Raw genomic sequence first — 17,586 nt, forward strand, 5'->3', positions numbered from 1 at the left:
CATGGCCAAACCACGCTCGTCTAGAATCACGCTGGAGATTCACCCCTTCGTGGTTGACATCCCCAAGTGTCGCACTAGACGAATCCGGTTCGCCGTTTGACTCTTCTGTTAAGTTACACTCCTTGCCCCCGTCAATTTTTCCTAAACAGTATAAAATGGATTCCTTTAAGCGGCGACTAAATATGCATTTCTTGGGCAGGCGTGACCTTATTAAGCTTCTATTAAGCATGTAATGGAAGGCACTTCACCACGGGGGATTTCGAATGTCTACCCAGTTCTGTATAAAAAAAAATCTTGGTTTTGCCTAAGGATCAAACCAAGGCAGTGTTGGGCAATGTAGTATTTATCCGGCCCGAGGGTCCATCAGCATGGATAGTATGTAGCCCGTTATAATTACGTTTTGACAGTCGAGAAGAAAAAGTAGATTCCATTTGTATTGTTATGATAACATTATAATGAAAAGCTTTAACAACAATGCATTTTTTATGATTCTAGCCTTCCTCTAGAATTTCTTAAGCTTTGTGGCCCGCCATTAACAAAGTTTGCCCACCACTGAGCCAAGGTGATAGCAGTATCAAGTCTAACTCGTTATTAATTCTAAATCATAAACTGAATCAACTTTTTGAATCAAATACGTGTCCTGTTACACGAAGCAGAAGCATTGTTGCTTAATATTCCATGAGACGAAATAAAACAACATTTTCTTTGTAAACAAAGCGATTCAAGTCAAACATTAAACCTATAAAGAAAAGAGCTCTGATTATTCAATTCAAACCTCGTTTTCGTAGTAAAAGCTAGTATTTCTTCTCTTTTCTTGTTCCTGTCCTCTTCTTTATTTTTTATCTAATTTAGGCACACGTATATTAACTGCTTGCATGATTCTTGCGTCATCGGGATGCTTGACGATTTTATTGTTACTAATTATTCGCTCGCGTACAACAATAGAATATAAGCGAAACAATGAAATATTAATTGCTATGTAACGAATTAATAACTGTCGAAGAGATTCCCTACATCTGGCTATACTCTCGGAGCGTAAGCCTAACGATGTAGGAAAACGCAACGCTTATAAAACTAAGAAAGCCTGAGTGAGGAAGATGTACAGTCTTGGCTCGTTTACTGATAGAATTTGATTGTAGTTTTTTAAGTTTGTTTTATTCAGTGTATATAGCTAGCTGTCTCTCCAATTTAGTATGGGCCCACTAAAAATCAATGTTGCTTGTGACACTCACACAACTCCTGGCTCCAACCATGTATGCTTTAATCAAATAAATGTGTTTCCTTTCTTACTTTCTTTCTATACGTGTCTTCCTTTGGCTTTTCTATATCAGAAAATGAAATATACCAAAGTCAACTGTTCGCAGGAGAATACTCTGGGTCTACTTTTTGATGATATTTATATTACGCAAGAGACGAAGTAATAACTACTGCAAGATTTATCTGGGGCACAGATTTAAATGATAAATCAAGTACTGAGATGCGAAAACTTCATCAAAGAAACACCAATCTTCTTAATAAACAATATTTTCAAACATCGAATGTTTTATTAAAATATACTGGTTAGTAATTCACCAGATTGAGTGAAGCGATAAAGTAATTGTCTGCAAAGGAAATTGTTCACCCTGCTCCAGACTCCCCTCAATATCCGGAGCTTTTAAACAAATCAGTCTGGCTTAATATTTAGGAAAATATTTTGCTTTGCTACAATTAATAATTTATATTATAATTGTAACCCCTTACGTGGGGAAGAAAACATCACCTTGTGCCAATATATGTATAGTTTCATTTTGTCATCCTCAAACGTCCGTCATTCCACAACTGAGCGTTTTTTAAGTCAGTCTTTTATAGCAGAGTATATCCTTACCAATTCGACTTAGGGTCCTTCAAGAAAAGAGCGTATTAACTCCTAAAAAGCCGGAACGCACTCGCAAGTGCTCTGGCATTGACAGTGTCCATGGGCGACGGTATCACTTAACATTAGATGAACCACCTGTCCGATTGCCCCTGAACTATGAAAATAAACATAACCGTTCAATTTCGACGAAGCTAACACAGATTTTGTTTCGTGAATCGAATCCAGGTCTTGAGTTAACCAGTTTCTGTTTTGTCATTACATATATAATATATGTCAGTTTAAAAAGAATGAGAATATGATCCCTTACATATAATAACATATAATAGTGGTATTGGTGGTGGTAAATATTTTTAAACCTACCTACTAAAGATGAATATATTAACTACTGTTTACAGAAGAGACCAACTTGCCCACAGTACCTACTTATAAATATCAACGCTTAAGTATGTCTCAGTAACATAATACCCAATTAGGTAACACACCTGCTGCTTGCTTGCTGCGATTTGGTGCTTTTAAAATACAAATTACAACGATGTCTCAACCTAGCATTGCCGGACGTTTTTATGTAATATTTTGGAAAAAAAATTAACCTATAGTTTTTTTCGATCCATTTAAGTATAGACACATTATTTTCAGACTAATAAATAAAATAATAAATCCATCCTTAGGCTTTCAAATGTGAAACCGAACCGTTTCCGTGAAACTATTCAAATTCATCATCGTAAGACTGAATACAAAATTCCAGCTGTTCCTGGCGTCCACCTTGGCGGCTGGCGTTTCACGATAGAGAAATACAGAAAGACGCTTTAAGATACTTCTTGATTCGCACTACCACTTTATGAAAGCAGCTGCTTTTTCAGGTATTTCCCAATCGTTACGGCTTAGACGACTTCAAGAAAAGGGAGGCAATGCACAAATGTAATCTTTAAGCTGCCATGTGCTTGTTTGTTCTAAGGATGCGTATTAATAGGCTACTTCTAATAAATTTGCGATATTTGTTTAACAATAAGTGTTGTTTGCCATTTTGTACCGAGAGTTTTTTACGCCGGTTTTTTATCTCAGCCTACACCCTCTGTCTTTTTCGCCTATGAGTAGGAATGTCTACGATACCAATTTAATGACGTGGAATAAGTGATACCTGTATCTTATATTCCATAATATATTTTTTTTTAAATATTGGTTACGCAACAATTTTCTTGTGTTTAAGAACTTTCTCATAAGCTAAACATAGCATACAATCAGATCAAAGATCTAAGAAACTTTGTCACGCACCTACTCTCCTAAAGAAACAATATCAACGCAGCAGGTGTTACGGGATATCATACTTTAAATATTTCATTACAGTATTGTAACGGAAAAAAAATTAATTCCGCTAAAAGGTTTCAAAATGAAAATGTTACATGAACACGACATCCCTCGAGATTTAAATGATTTATTATATAATGTAAAAAAATACACATAATTTAGCACACCTATCTCTTTAGGTCGAAAGATCATCTTAACGTAGCTACAATTTTTTTTGACTATCTTTTGTCAGTACTTTTGTCATATATCATATCATAACTGCGCGAATACAATTTGTATTCCGTTTCGTTTCAAATACGCGGCAAATTTGACCCAAAAGGAGGGAAAATATATATTATATATTTTTATTTATTTTATAGAATAATAAAATATATGGTATATTACATTTGAAAGCCACTGTTGTTTGTATTAATGTATGTAACAGTGAGCGCGACAAATGCATACAAAAATAATTCTTCAACTTGTTTTGTATCTTGCTTAACTAAAATCTATCTAATGACTGACCGGTTTATTAGCCCCGGTTGCAATTACCTCAAAGTTCTCTCACCATAGACTTTGTTTGGCCTCGAAGTATAAAGAGTGCGTTACAGCTCGGCACTGTACGTCATATTCAACTCGCTTTTTATGTCATCTCGAAAAAAGTTCTCGACTGGAAGACATTTACTTTTTGTGTCGTTATATTTTTATTTTCAGCATTATATGACGCAATTTGAATAAGAAATCAATAATTTAGTTTAAGTAACAAATAGCTCAACCTAATATTTATGTTATTTGTTACTTTGTACTTTATAGTATTTTAAGAAATTTTTAAGGTTTTCTTTTCAAATAGAATATATCCATTGATCCCGTGTGAGAAATGATGAGATGACGCAGACCAAAGCCACGATAGGCTGCGACGGAATCGATTGAATTATCGCTGTTGGTGAGTTGGCAATTAAGATATACATACCTTCAATATAGGCTGAAGTTATATCTGAAAAAAATAAACAAAGACTTTATAACAGTTCCATTTTTTTCTATCTTTCTTTACGGCACTTGTATATAGTGCTTCAAATAACATTAAGGAGGTGCATGGCTCTGGATCCCTTAAAAATTAAAACACAAAGTACACATGTCAGAAGTGAAACTTCTTTGTAAATTAATTATTACTAAGGTAAAAGCCCCAATAGATGATCATGTACCAGTATATGATCACTCCATGTATTTGTATATCTATATTCACACTGTTTACACACTGTATAACGTGCTAATGATAATATAAATAAATAAAATCTGTGTGAAGTAAAATCTGCGTTTACTGCAAGACCTTATGCGACAGAATTGTCATCTAAAGTTCTAATATATAATATGTACTAAACGAATACATCAACCAATAGCGAGTATTTTTTCTCGATCTCCCTTTTTCACTCTCTCTCAATCGGTCTCAATTTCGACCATGGTGACGCTGAACTTTCGTGACGTTTCCGTCAAAATTTTACCCTCATGCGCCTAAAGAAGCTTTAACTTCACAAAAAAAACTGATATTACATGCATGATGTAAATGATATTGTCTGAGTTTCGAGTGAATTACTTTAGGGTTTGTTTTGTTCTAAGTGACTTTGTGATCAGGTTAAGTTAAATCCAAAAAAAAAATACATTACATGCAATTTTTTCAAAATTGCAATCTGAATCATGTTTTAATTAATTTCTATGGGGTTAAAGTGCGTCCATTATTGCATAGTACACCGAGTGAGGAAAATATGTAGAAAAAATTGGTTTGAAGGTGGAGCCACAAATTTCACATATTTAAAAAGCCAAATTTTTTACCGAATTTCATACTTACAACAGGACCCAAATTAAATATAACCTTATTGCAAATTAATAAGGTAGGATTTGCTGTAACACAGATGCTTCAGTAAAAGTCGTTTTGTGGGTTCAGAGGGGTCTGTTATTAGACTTGTCCTTCTTTATTAGAATGTAGGGAATGCAATTTTGGGACGCAATGTGCTATTTTGGTGTAGAAGCAAAACTTATAAGCGAAATTATACTTCATATAAGTCGTAATATGGGTCATGCGTTTCTTTATAAATTACACTATGAAAACGGTAACGTAAACTTCAAAGGCAATTAATATTTTATTTTTAAAATAAAAATATTAGGTCCTTACATATGAAATTGGCGTTTTGTATGGGAGGAACAAAAAGACGAATATTTTTAAATATAATATATTTAATTAGTCAAAGTATGAACCATTGTTTTCTATGCACTTTTGCCATCTCATAGGTAGTTCATTGATCCCCTTACTAACAAAACCAGTCGGATGGGAATCAATAAAATCTGTGAAGGCGATTTGGACTGCCCCATCAGAGTTAAATTTTTTCCCTTGCAAGAAGTTGTCCAAATTTCGTAAAAAAAATGGTAATCTTTTGGAGCAAGATCCGGGGAGTACGGAGAATGTCTTAGACATTCCAATTGAAGCTCTTCTAATTTGGTAGCCGTCTGTTGTGCAGTGTGTGGTCTAGCGTTGTCGTGTAGTAGCAGTGGCGTGGAGCGATTGACCAGCCTAGGTTGTTTAGCCGCTAGCTTTTTCATCATGGTTTGCAATTGCTGACAATAGACATCAGCCGTAATAGTCTGGCCAGATTTGAGAAAACTGCAATGAACAATACCGGCACTAGTCCACCAAACGCTTACAAGTAACTTTTTTGGGCTTAATTTTCGCTTGGGGCAGAATTTAGCTGGCTGTCCAGGATCCAACCATTGCGCTGTGCACTTCCGATTATTGCAAAGAATCCATTTTTCATCACAGGTAATGATTCGGTTTAAAATACCTTCATTATTGTGCCGGTTCAGTAATGTAACGCAGCAGTCGACGCGCGTTTGCCGGTTTGCTTCAGTCAATTCGTGAGATACCCACCTTTCAAGCTTTTTAATCTTCCCAATTTGCTTCAAGTGAATTCAAACAGTTTTATCACTAACACCGCAGCCTGCAGCTAACTCGGACGTGGTTTGCGATGGATCCGCTTCCACAATAGCCTTCAATACTTCATTATCAACTTGGGTCTCAGGCCGTCCAATCGTCCGTCGAAATTTCCAGAACGAAAACGTTGGAACCAAAAACGAACTGTGTTTTCTTTTGCAACATGACCGCCATACACATCATTCACCCTTCGAGTCGTTTCCGCAGCACTGGTGCCGCGGTGGAACTCGTAGTCGTAAATAATGCGATACTTTAAGTTTTCCATTTTGTAAAATGAGTGACGCAAACAGAAAAACACAGAAGAAAAAATTTGAATTTGAAATTCCTAACCAAAGAGGAGAACATCGTGATTAAAGTGTTAGTAAAGTATTAGTAAAGGCCCACTAAAAATGTTTTGGGCGTCCCGTAGGCTTGATGACCCCCTACTATATGAAAAAAAATATGCGATGTATTAATAAATATTAAAAAAACTTAAATAGCCTTGGCATAGTATGAGGTCGAAAAAAGTCGTCAAAGTAGGAAACGAGGCCGTCAAAGGAAAGACGATTTGCCGGAAGGATGGGAAGATCAGCTAGTGAAAGAGACGAATGTAAACAAGGGGAAACCCATTTGGGAAGACAACCTGACCGACTGGATCCTGATAACTAGTATGCTAAAAAAATATAATTAAAATGTATGTTATCGCGTATATTAGAATTATGTAAATGTATTTATTTATTTATTCACACTTCGTTACCTTTTACAAAAAGTTAGTATATAATTAAGTAATTAGGTAACGGGCGGCCTTATCGCTAACAAGCTATTTCTTTCAGGCATCCCTTAAAAAAAGAAACACCTACTGAGGGTAAAGTACAGAAGTGCATAACAATAACAAAAAAGAACACAAAATAACACTAACTATAACTAAAGTAAACTAAAATATAAATATTAATAATAATATAAACAAAAATGTAACAGGTTATCCAAGAGTTAACTGAGTGACAATTAATAAGTAGCTAATTACGAGGCAGCAGAAAAAATATCAAAAAGAAGATTTATGTATGTATTTGGCTAGTGAATAAACGTTTTTATTAATATTATTATAGAAGTTAATAATAAGCTGTTTTTTGTTTAAATTCCCTCTATTGCCTATAAATATAATTAAATTATCAGTTACTGGCAGACTCTCGTACAATATTCTTAATATATCTAAAAGATGCATTTGGGTAACTGCTGTTTATTAGATTGTGTTCCTTATTTAAAAATTAGCTCATTTGGTTACAGTACATAACATTTAATTTTGGTATAAAAGTATACTGTTTACGGAGATTGGTAACATTTAATAGCATCAGATAAAACCATCTAACTTTGGTTCAGTTACAACGGTGATTATAAAGACTGTGCCAATATCTCTTAGCTTCACCTCAGACATGCTTCCCGTCCCCGTCACAACTGAACATCACAGAAAATATACTCGGATATCGTAGTGATTTTAGTATAAAAACTATTGTATATAACAAAACACAACGCTAGCTGAAAATCTTAAATTTTGGCTTAAAATTTTACGGTGATATTAAAAACATTCATATATTACTAGCGACCAGCCCAGGCTTCGCACGGGTGGTATTCAATCCATGAATCTTATTAATGGAAACTCCCACATGAATCATACTAGATATTGGTAAAACCGCAATAAATTCCGTTCAGTAGTTTTTTTAATTTATCGCGAATAGACGTATAGAGGCGGCAAAGAACTAGTATTTAAATAATATAAAATTTAGACATGCCGTTGCTGACTTTTGTATGCCTCATAATTAAGGCATGGTCCGTAGGAAACGTTTTCGTTCAACCAACCGCCTACTGAAGTATTTCCGAACCAATTCGACTTTAAGAGAAGAGCGTACCAATTCTGGAAAGGCCGGCAACGCAATTGCGAGTCTCCTGTCAATCTAAGTGTCCGTGGTCGGCGGTAGTGTACACGAATTTAGTGGACACTAAAAACTTTAGATTTCTCGTAATGTCTTCACTCTAGAGCATAATTTACACTAACCCACGTCTAAAACATTTGTATTGTGTAGGATCAACTGCAAAATTGAGCTAGGCGATAGCGGTTATACTGCAACACTTAAGCCAGCGTTAATAATTGTGTAATTAATTACTACGCCAGCGTTATTAAGCCGTCAGATACTCTTGTTTCGTAATATTAAACGGTATTTTAATATTAAACTTTTGGAGGGTTTAAGTGAACTTTAGAAGATACAAAGGCAAGGTAGGTATAATATCCCTTAGTTGTAGTATAGAGCAGCTACGATAAGAGCATTGTTGACCTAGTGGCTTCAGCGTGCGACTCTTATCCCTGAGGTCGTAGGTTAGATCCCGGCTGTGCACCAATGGATTTTCTTTCTATATGCGCATTTAACATTAGCTCGAACGGTGAAGAAAATCATCGTTTAAACAACAAAACCGGCTTGCCTTACACCCAAAAAGTCGACAGCGTGCGTCAGGCACGATACTTGCCTATACGATTAACAATGATCATGAAACAGATACAGAACTCTGAGGCCCAGACGTAAAAAGGTTGTAGCGTTATTGATTTTGTAGAATAACTAAACTTGAAGTGGTCTAATAGGTGTGAGCATTGTTTAAAAAATAAGAAATAGAAGCGTGTTTAATAAATTTTAAAATGCATTATAAATACACATGAGAATGACCCCAGAATACGAAAATTAGGCGGCTGTCTGGCAACATGCGTCTCGTTTGTATTATATTTAGTTTCTCACGTTAAGGAAAATTATTATATCGAAAGAGAAACAAAGTTTTTTAAACATGAAACTTTAACTAGGTTCAAAGTGATAATAACAAGTTGATATGGATTGTCTCATTAGTCCAATGGTAGCAGGTTCAACTACTGCTTATTTCTTTAGCTACATTAGGTGGAAATCAATGCTGCCCTAGCCAGGATATATTGGCATAGGGCAGATAGAAGAAGTAGGGGTTTTGACCCCTTCCTGACCAAATAAACAGGTGGAGACGGGAAGCCCAAGTGACTGTCCTCCTGAAATGGATGGACGAGTTACAAGATCACAGAGCAGGAGTCTGGACAATTATGTCTAAACGTCCAGTGCTCAACTTGTGGGTAAATAGAAGATGGGGGGGGCACTTTCTTACCGACTCGTTCAGGTCCTCACAGGCCATGGATGTTTCAGTGGATACGTTCACAGGGTCGCCAGGAGGGAGGCAAGCCCCATGTGTCACGGTTTCGCGGACGACACAGCGCAAAACGCCTTAGAGGTTTGTGCGGCGTGGAGCTCTGATTTTAGGCTACAAACCGCCACCTTCGGATTGGATCTGTCGCTTCCAGTCATAGTGAAAGCTACAGTGGAGGCTGACAGTGACGGCCCGTGGAACACTTTCAAAGTGCTCTGTGAGGCCGTCATAACACTTAAAGAGAATTCGGAGAGGGCCTCACCGACATTCAACGCAAGAAAAGGTCTGGAAGACGACGCACGTACTCCTGTGACCTTCGCACCGAATTGGGCAACTCAGAAGTTGGGCTCGCACAGCAAACGCTTATGACGGAGACACGGATTAAGGGAAACTGTTACCGCGCCTTCCGTCCATAGCGAACAGATGGGGCTGTTGGGTTTTAGTGGGTAGGTGTTCATTGCACCATACGGACTGAACCCCACACTCCCCGCGTCATTTTTAAATCGTTGCCCAGGTGCGGGGGTTAGTAAATTGATTTCCCAACAATAAAAAAAGGTGGAGATCAATGAGTAATTCAAAGACTTTTAATAGAATTACGTATAATAATATTCCTTGAATTACAATTTGTATCAAAAAAGCTTTAACGAATTATAATTGTTCTAAACTGACCCGAAGAACTTATACCCCATCACCGTCAATGTATAATATTAAGTTCACTACTTTATTAAGCAGAAAAAATACAAAATTATAAAAAATATAGAGTACCTACTACCGATTTCATTTGTATAAAAAGGGGCTTGATATATTTTCTTTAGTTTACACAAAATAAATTTCTGAACGCAATCTGCAATATGTGAGAACCAATATATGTCCTTTTTTCATCACTGATGTTAATCTAAACTATGCCAATATAGTGGATATACCTTGAGGCGATTAAAAAGAGTGGCGGAAAGTTTCTTGTCAGTTCTTCTTACCCGCTCTACGCCCTTGACTTGCGAACTGGTAGTAAATGTCAGTTTACAATTAATTTAACTTCTTTTTGACGTTCATAAGTGTTTACCTATATGAGTAAAGATATTTTGAGTTTGACGAGGGAGTTTATTGTATCGGCGGGATGAACGGCAAATTAAGACAGATAGATTTATGGCAGTTTCTAAACCCAAGAACATTGTATTGGATTTTTTATTTATTTATTATATTAACCGTTAATGTTTGAATATTGTGCTTTTTGAAGACTAAAAAATCGGTCCAGTTGTTCTTGAGATCGAATATACCCGAAATTATTTTAAAATAAGAATTGTCATAAGCATATTGGCTCAAATTTGTATATAAAACATTTTACTAATAGCTGGGAAGCCCAAGAGGGGATTGAAATGAAACGTTAAACTAAGACACTATCAAGTTTATAGGCCATTGATTCTTTTAAGTGGATTTCCGTATATAAAAGCTGCCTTCATCTAAAAGCTCGCAAGTTTAAAGAATTAAATTTTCTATTATCTGCCGATTTCACTCGCAGCAACACAAAGGAAATTTATTTCAAAAGGACGCTGCCAGAATAGACATTATTTTGACTTAACAAAAAGCATGACAGGTGCTATTCGGCTTCATGGAAATCCATTTCAATTATGCTAGGAAATTCCAGCTGCAATCGATTTTCCCTGCAAAATGTGTTTGCGACTTCAGATATGGTGCACATTCTATATATATTTATATTATTTCTAATATTAACATTAATAAAAATAGGAAAACGTTCTAAGCCTTTTAATAATTTGCTGTAACCGAGTAGCTTTAGGCGTACAAATTAAATATGACGTCAGAGAATTTTTACTTTTAACAAAAGAACAATGGATGGATGAATTTTTCTAGAAAGTCACGGCTAACAGTATATCGCCATGACAAACTGAGTTTATGTAAGAGAAATCGACATTATATCGAGATTATTAGAAATATTAAAAATATTAAATCAACATGTCTATCCTCTCAAGTTAGGGACGACACAAAATGATCAATATTAAATTCGGGAGAAGGTCATCAGACAGCAGGTACGAAGGGCATCAAAGTCAAAGGGCAACGCACTGCGAAATGGCTCTCGACGGGAGATTATTGTCACGAGGTCGTAAGCCTGATTGATTGCTAATAAACAATTTTGCTTCAATTATTAGCACTGAATACACCTCTGTGTGTTCATTCAGTAATAAATCTCTCTAGATTTATTTATTTTATAAAGAAAATTTCGTAAATACCGAAGTAACTGACATAAAATGAAAATTATTACGCTAATTATAAAGCTTACACACAAACAAAACCTCCGAGACATACCGAATTTAAGATAACCTTCCTAATTCCTTAAATATATATTAAGCAAACTGTAGTTTAAACGTCAACAGTAGAAAGCCACAATCCATTCCTTGCACTGCTATTTTCCGTAATAGGAAAACATATACAACATTAACAGTTTTGTTTCGAATATTTTAAGTTAAAGAATACGTAACGTCGGTGACAGTACCAAACAGTAACTATATTGCTATACATTGCGTTACTTTAAATTTATATTCAAAATTCGTATTAATAAAAGTACCATTAAAAATAGTAATAAATCTTTACATTCCAAAGGTTTGTGCTAATTAAATTTTGATACTGTTTATAAAACCATAAAATCGTATTATTAATCTATGCTGTAGTAATTGAATAAGTATAATTACAAAGCTAAAGAGTTTGTTTGTTTAATTGAACACGCTAACTCTCTAAACTACAGCAGATACTTATCGCAATTAGTAATATATTTTTCCCATATTTTTACTGAAAAATATCGCTAAACAACGATATCGATCGCTCTAACGCGATACAATGTATATTACTAATTTGTTGAGTATTCAAGTGATAAGTATTTTTAAAACACTTTTACTAACAGCTAGACATTAGAAAATGTGAGAAAAACAAGAAAACTGTAACAGAATTAAGGATAAGGCTGTAGCAGGATAAGACAAAGCCGTTGCATTGAAAGGGTGAATAGTGCATTCACCGACTGAAGTATCGCGTGCGGCGCCACTCTTGATATATATCGTAACACTATAGACAGCCATAGCTTTTTCATTCAAATTATTAAGAACCACTTATTACTTTTCTATTCCACTTATTTTCCTTTGGAGTCTACTTTGGCTTTGGCCAATAATTCTATTTTCTTCTATAGCTTCACCTTTAGAAAAATTTATATGTGCATAATAATTTTTTTACTCCACTCCAGTTATAATAACTCAAAAATTTGATCATTTTTTGAGTTATTATATATATTTTTATAATTTTCCCTACTTCATTAGGTCACAACAACTGTATCTTTATTTAATATTTAAGTAGCTAATGACTTTTACATTCCTCATAAATCATTCCATGAATAGAATTCTAAATTTATTATTGTACTAAGTCACACGACTACCATGTAATGCCAAATATGGAACATCATGCTTTCTTCAGCACTGACCTATCCCGATAATTGCCTCAATTTTGTGAAACAGCTGTTAAGAGCCCTTACCAAATAACATGATTCACCCAAATATATATTTGCATGCAGTCAAAACATTGCATGTTAAACAAATAAGATGCTTCTATTTGCGTGCACTTAAGTAATTTCTTTTAAGAAATTACAAAGTCCATATAAATTAATTAAATCCTTATTTAATAAAATTTAGTAATCTATAAAGATAATTAACATCTATTTTTATATTATAGACAAATACTTCTCGTACAACTATTTATATATTATTATGTTATTGAAAATATTATATATATTTAAAATATTTTGATTTGTTCTAAATAAAATTTATTAATAATCAAAATAAATCGCAGTATATAAAAACTAAATATTAACTGCAATTATGTTGCAGCAATATAATTTCCTAAGAAGCGACCTTCATACACGAAAGGTAATATTGCTAAACAAAGACCTTTTGTAGTTTTCGCAATAGTTTAATTATTAAATAAATGATTAGCTAAAGAAATCCTTCATAAATATCGTAAACGACACTGAACATAGAGAATGAAAAATCAATAACAAGGGCCTTTGATGTTTTATTTTGTAAAGAGTAATGGTTAAATGAAAACGAAAGTCAACTTACGGAATTTCAATAGATGGCAGAAAACCTTTTAGATGAAGCTTCTGTTAACAATATTGGAGTTTACACAATAATAAATTTAATATTTATTTATTTCACACTCGATTCTTACGCAGCGATTAATGAAAAACTGACATACATTACTCAATGTTGTTTTGACATTTCTAGATATAAATGACTGACGTTAAACATCCAACTACGTTTCGCTACAGGAAATTTATTTTTATCACAGATTAGATCTTTACAATTTGAGATGACAAAGTTTTCATAAAATTTAAATATGCACTTGCAATAACTGGAGGAGCGCCAGCTAATTAGTAATTATTGTCAGTAGTGAGTAGATTCTCTCTCTACATGAAGATATTTTGTCTCTATGAGTTTTCTACAAAGTGTACTTTGGTGAGTGTTCTGAAGAATTGTTTGGGTTGATATCTCCTGCCTCGTTTCAATACTTTACGAGCTATATTAAATTAAAATTCCATGAGCATAAGCATGATGTCTGGAAGTCTTCCACAGTCTGCTTTACAAGACATTTTCTTTAGAGAACTAGCACGCTGTGGAATCGACTCTTGGTATGAGGGAACCTTCCCTGAGTTACAACTTCCAACTGTTCAAAGTAAGTTTGAGAGTACTCCTCCCGCAAAAGCCTACAACCAAAAATGGGTGTTCATGCTGTCTATGGGCTGCTATGACTGCTCTTTTTGGGCATCTAGTAGGCTTGATTGCCTCACTTCTATAAAAAATATATAAAGGCACTCATATGACACTGCTATGTTTAAACTAGATTTAAAAAATATAGGCATAATTGACAATCCAATTAATTATGAGGAAAAAATTAACAACCATTTTTTTCCAATTATATTTAAGAATTAACAAAAATGTAAAGGTTTTAACTTATAAAGGCATCACAATAGCAGACTATATAATGCAATTTGAATCACTAAGTGACCAAAATTTATGCCTTGCATCTAAAGGCTTTCTAAATGCTGAGATTATTCACTTGAGAGCTTTTTCATATCTTGATGAGATGTCTTGCCAGTTAGCCACATCAAATATTGCTTTTACATAATCAGCACGGACATTTTTGTATTGCAAGTAGTATGCATGCTCCCACACATCAATTCCAAAAAGAGGCACCAACCCTGTTACAATACAAACATCTTATTAATACAAATTTAAAAGACTATATAGGATAAAATGCAAAAAAATATATAGATTACAGAGAGGGCTTAAATAGTGAAAGATGAAAAATACCAGTGGTTGCTTCCAATGGATCTTGGTTTTGACATGTCTGAATTACTAGTTTCTTCATCATTTTATTGTAACCTAGCCAACCCCAGCCTGAACCCTGGACTCCAACTGATGATGCAGCTAATTGGTTCTTCATGTTCTCCATAGAACCAAAGTCCCTGTAATATGGAAAATTTATTAAATTAACGAAATTTATTGTTAATTACTAATCCATTTATTAACCAATAAAAAAATAGCACTATAGAGCATTTATATTTAAGATGTATTCAAATGAGTCTAGTCTATGTGACCAAAGCCAAAATATATAAGTAACTACTATTGCTAAATGAAAAAATAAGATAAGAAGCATTCAAACAATCAAGCAAAAGAATTAGTTTTTCAAGGCATTGCATTCAAATTATATGATGTGTTTACTTCTCAATAGCCTGAACTAAGGCATCAGATGGTTTTCCACCTTTGGGAGAAAGGTTCTGCCAGAAAATAGTGTGGTTTATGTGACCACCTCCATTGAATTTAAGTGCTGGGGCTAAGGTGATGACTGTTTGAATGTCACCTGGAGATACAATATTACACATAAATTAATATACTATTACTTTATATCAGTCTACAGTTATTTATTAAAAATAAAATATATAAATAAATTTATTAAGTATGCTAGAGTCATATTTGTAATATCCTATTTTGTTCTATAGGATGGTATATACTTTACTTATAACTAAGTTTATCTACTTTGTATATTTTAAAATTACTTTTCAATAGCTTTACAAAGGGTAGGAGAAGGTTGAGTAGAACCGGGACTAAGGTTTTGCCATAAAATTGAATGGTTTACATGTCCACTGCCATTGAAGTTAATTGCACACAGTAAAGACAAGGTTGTATTTGTGTCTGCTGCTGTCAATAATAATTTAATAGTAAGAAAACCACAATCAGACATTTTTATAAAAACTGCTTTTAAATATATTAAAAAATCAAACCTTTCGCTTGAGCCTGTGCTAACTTTTCTTCAGCAGCATTTAAATTATTTACATAAGTTGCATGGTGCTTGCTGTGATGCAAACTCATGATCTCGCGACTGATGACAGGCTCAAGGGCGCTATATTCGTAAGGTAGGTCAGGAAGAGTGTGCTTTTGCCGAACATTGTTTGCGGACTGACTGAAATATATTTTGCCTTAATGGTTTATTATTTCAAACAAAGTAATTAAAACAAATAATGTATTGTAGTATACATAATTAGAGCTTTTTCAAATAATAACACTTTTATAATACTTACAGCTTAGTGCCGATTCTACGGATAGCGTACATAGTGACAAAGGCGGTTCCCTGTAAAATACGGTACAAGATGCCAAATTCTATAACTAAATAATAAGCAATAGGTACGCCGTACGTATAAGAGGAATCTTGAATCTTCAAATTAATTCCTATTATTATGCAATAAACTGACAAATAGGAATTTTTCGCTACCAAAGTGACAACTTTAAACGTTTAACGTAAACGTAAAGGCAAGACTAGTGACACATCAAATGATATTCGTAAATTGTGTATTATCATTTGTCAGTGTCGTCTGTCAACCAATATTATGTAAAAAGGGTCGCTACTAAAAGTAATAATGCAATAATTTGGACAATATACTACATAATTTACATAAAATATTGTATCAATTTCAAAAAAGACTGATCAAAATATATTATTATACAATGTTGGAGGTTTTAAATGGATTTCTTCTTGTTTATTTTTTAGTTTTATGTACTATTAGTGCTTTAGTTCCTCTTCTAGTCAAACCGGTAAACCATAAACCTTTTACATTCTACTGTAAGAACGCATTGGGCGTTATAACTATATGTTATTGTTTCAGATTGTCGCATGTTTTTCAAGGCCCTCGCACCAAGAACGCAAACTATGGGATGAAATAGTAATGCTTAAATGTCAGCAAAAGCAAATTTCTATGAAAGATGAATTTGCTGCTTATTCCAAACTTCAAAGGCGGATAATCAAGCTGGAAGCAGAATTAAAAGAAAATTCTCAAGATAGATTAAGCAAAACCTTGGCAATAAAGGGAACAATACATATAGTACTTCAAGTGGTCATTGGCTTCATAATAATTATTTCAGTCATCTTTTTCAGGAGAGAACCTATAGTAGCCCTCAAAGGTGACCTTTTTCCACTTTCAACATTACTAAAATACCCAAGTGAAACTCCAAATGCAATCTCAACACATATGTGGGTTATAATATCAAATGTTTCAATAAGAGCTCTGTTAAAGCCTATGATTTCTTAAATTTTAATTGCATATAATAATTATTTTATAAATGTATTGTAATTTATTTTATTACCTTTTTAACTATATATCTGTATTCAAATTGAGCAATTTATTGTAAATACAAAAATTATGGTTTGAATATTTTGATGAGAAACAGTTATTTATAAGTAAGAATTTTAGAAAAAAAACAGAAAAATCATAGTAATTAAGATATTCCTATTGCAAATATAAATACTTTCAATATTTTGTCACTATAAAGAGTTTTTTATGACTTATTACAAAACTGTTGGTTTTTTGAGTAGTAATAAATAACATATTGGGTTAGTATGCACTCAATATAATAAGTAGGTTTTTTAAGTCTCCTTAAAGTACAGAGGCTTTAAATAAAACAAAGTTATTATTAATGATTTATTTGTTAAACAAATTTAAGTGTATCTTATACTCAGTCTGACATACGTCCAATTATATCTCTAAAATATATTCTAACAACCGGATCTGCCCGCCTTAACATAAAACTCAACATCTACAAAATTAATATATATTCTATGCAATCCATAGTTTGGAACGTAACACTACGATTAGAATGACAACAATAATCCTGGATTTTCAAAAAATATGGAACGGGAATAAAAATTGGAAATTAAACAAATTTTTCCAAATTAT

At 33.8% G+C, this 17,586-nt stretch overlaps 3 protein-coding genes across 19 annotated transcripts in view; 1 reads left to right on the plus strand and 2 right to left on the minus strand.

Moving 5' to 3' along the window:
• LOC123712842 (kinesin-like protein unc-104) overlaps positions 1-13,571 on the minus strand; it is an 80,655-nt gene extending 67,084 nt beyond the window's left edge. For 9 of the 17 annotated variants that reach the window (XM_045666145.1, XM_045666155.1, XM_045666141.1 and 6 more), the window contains exons 1-2: positions 13,418-13,571; positions 4,110-4,133 (exon numbers count right to left, since the gene is read on the minus strand). The gene's annotated coding sequence lies outside the window, so the exon portion shown is untranslated. The remainder of the gene's footprint in view (positions 1-4,109; positions 4,134-13,417) is intronic. The other 8 variants (XM_045666154.1, XM_045666150.1, XM_045666152.1 and 5 more) reach the window with 3 other exon arrangements.
• Positions 13,572-14,254: 683 nt separating this feature from the next.
• LOC123712845 (superoxide dismutase [Mn], mitochondrial) lies at positions 14,255-16,145 on the minus strand. Its single transcript, XM_045666160.1, has 5 exons — positions 15,937-16,145; positions 15,640-15,818; positions 15,080-15,218; positions 14,669-14,823; positions 14,255-14,556 (listed from the first exon to the last, which is right to left on the minus strand). Exons 1-5 carry the CDS (start codon positions 15,966-15,968, stop codon positions 14,411-14,413), a joined length of 651 nt encoding a protein of 216 aa, XP_045522116.1. The 5' UTR covers positions 15,969-16,145; the 3' UTR covers positions 14,255-14,410.
• Positions 16,146-16,234: 89 nt separating this feature from the next.
• Positions 16,235-17,521, plus strand: LOC123712847 (guided entry of tail-anchored proteins factor 1-like). Its single transcript, XM_045666161.1, has 2 exons — positions 16,235-16,447; positions 16,519-17,521. Exons 1-2 carry the CDS (start codon positions 16,361-16,363, stop codon positions 16,939-16,941), a joined length of 510 nt encoding a protein of 169 aa, XP_045522117.1. The 5' UTR covers positions 16,235-16,360; the 3' UTR covers positions 16,942-17,521.
• The last annotated feature ends 65 nt before the right edge of the window (positions 17,522-17,586 follow it).

Source organism: Pieris brassicae, chromosome 8 (assembly GCF_905147105.1).
Source record: "Pieris brassicae chromosome 8, ilPieBrab1.1, whole genome shotgun sequence".
NCBI classification, from domain to species: domain Eukaryota; kingdom Metazoa; phylum Arthropoda; class Insecta; order Lepidoptera; family Pieridae; genus Pieris; species Pieris brassicae.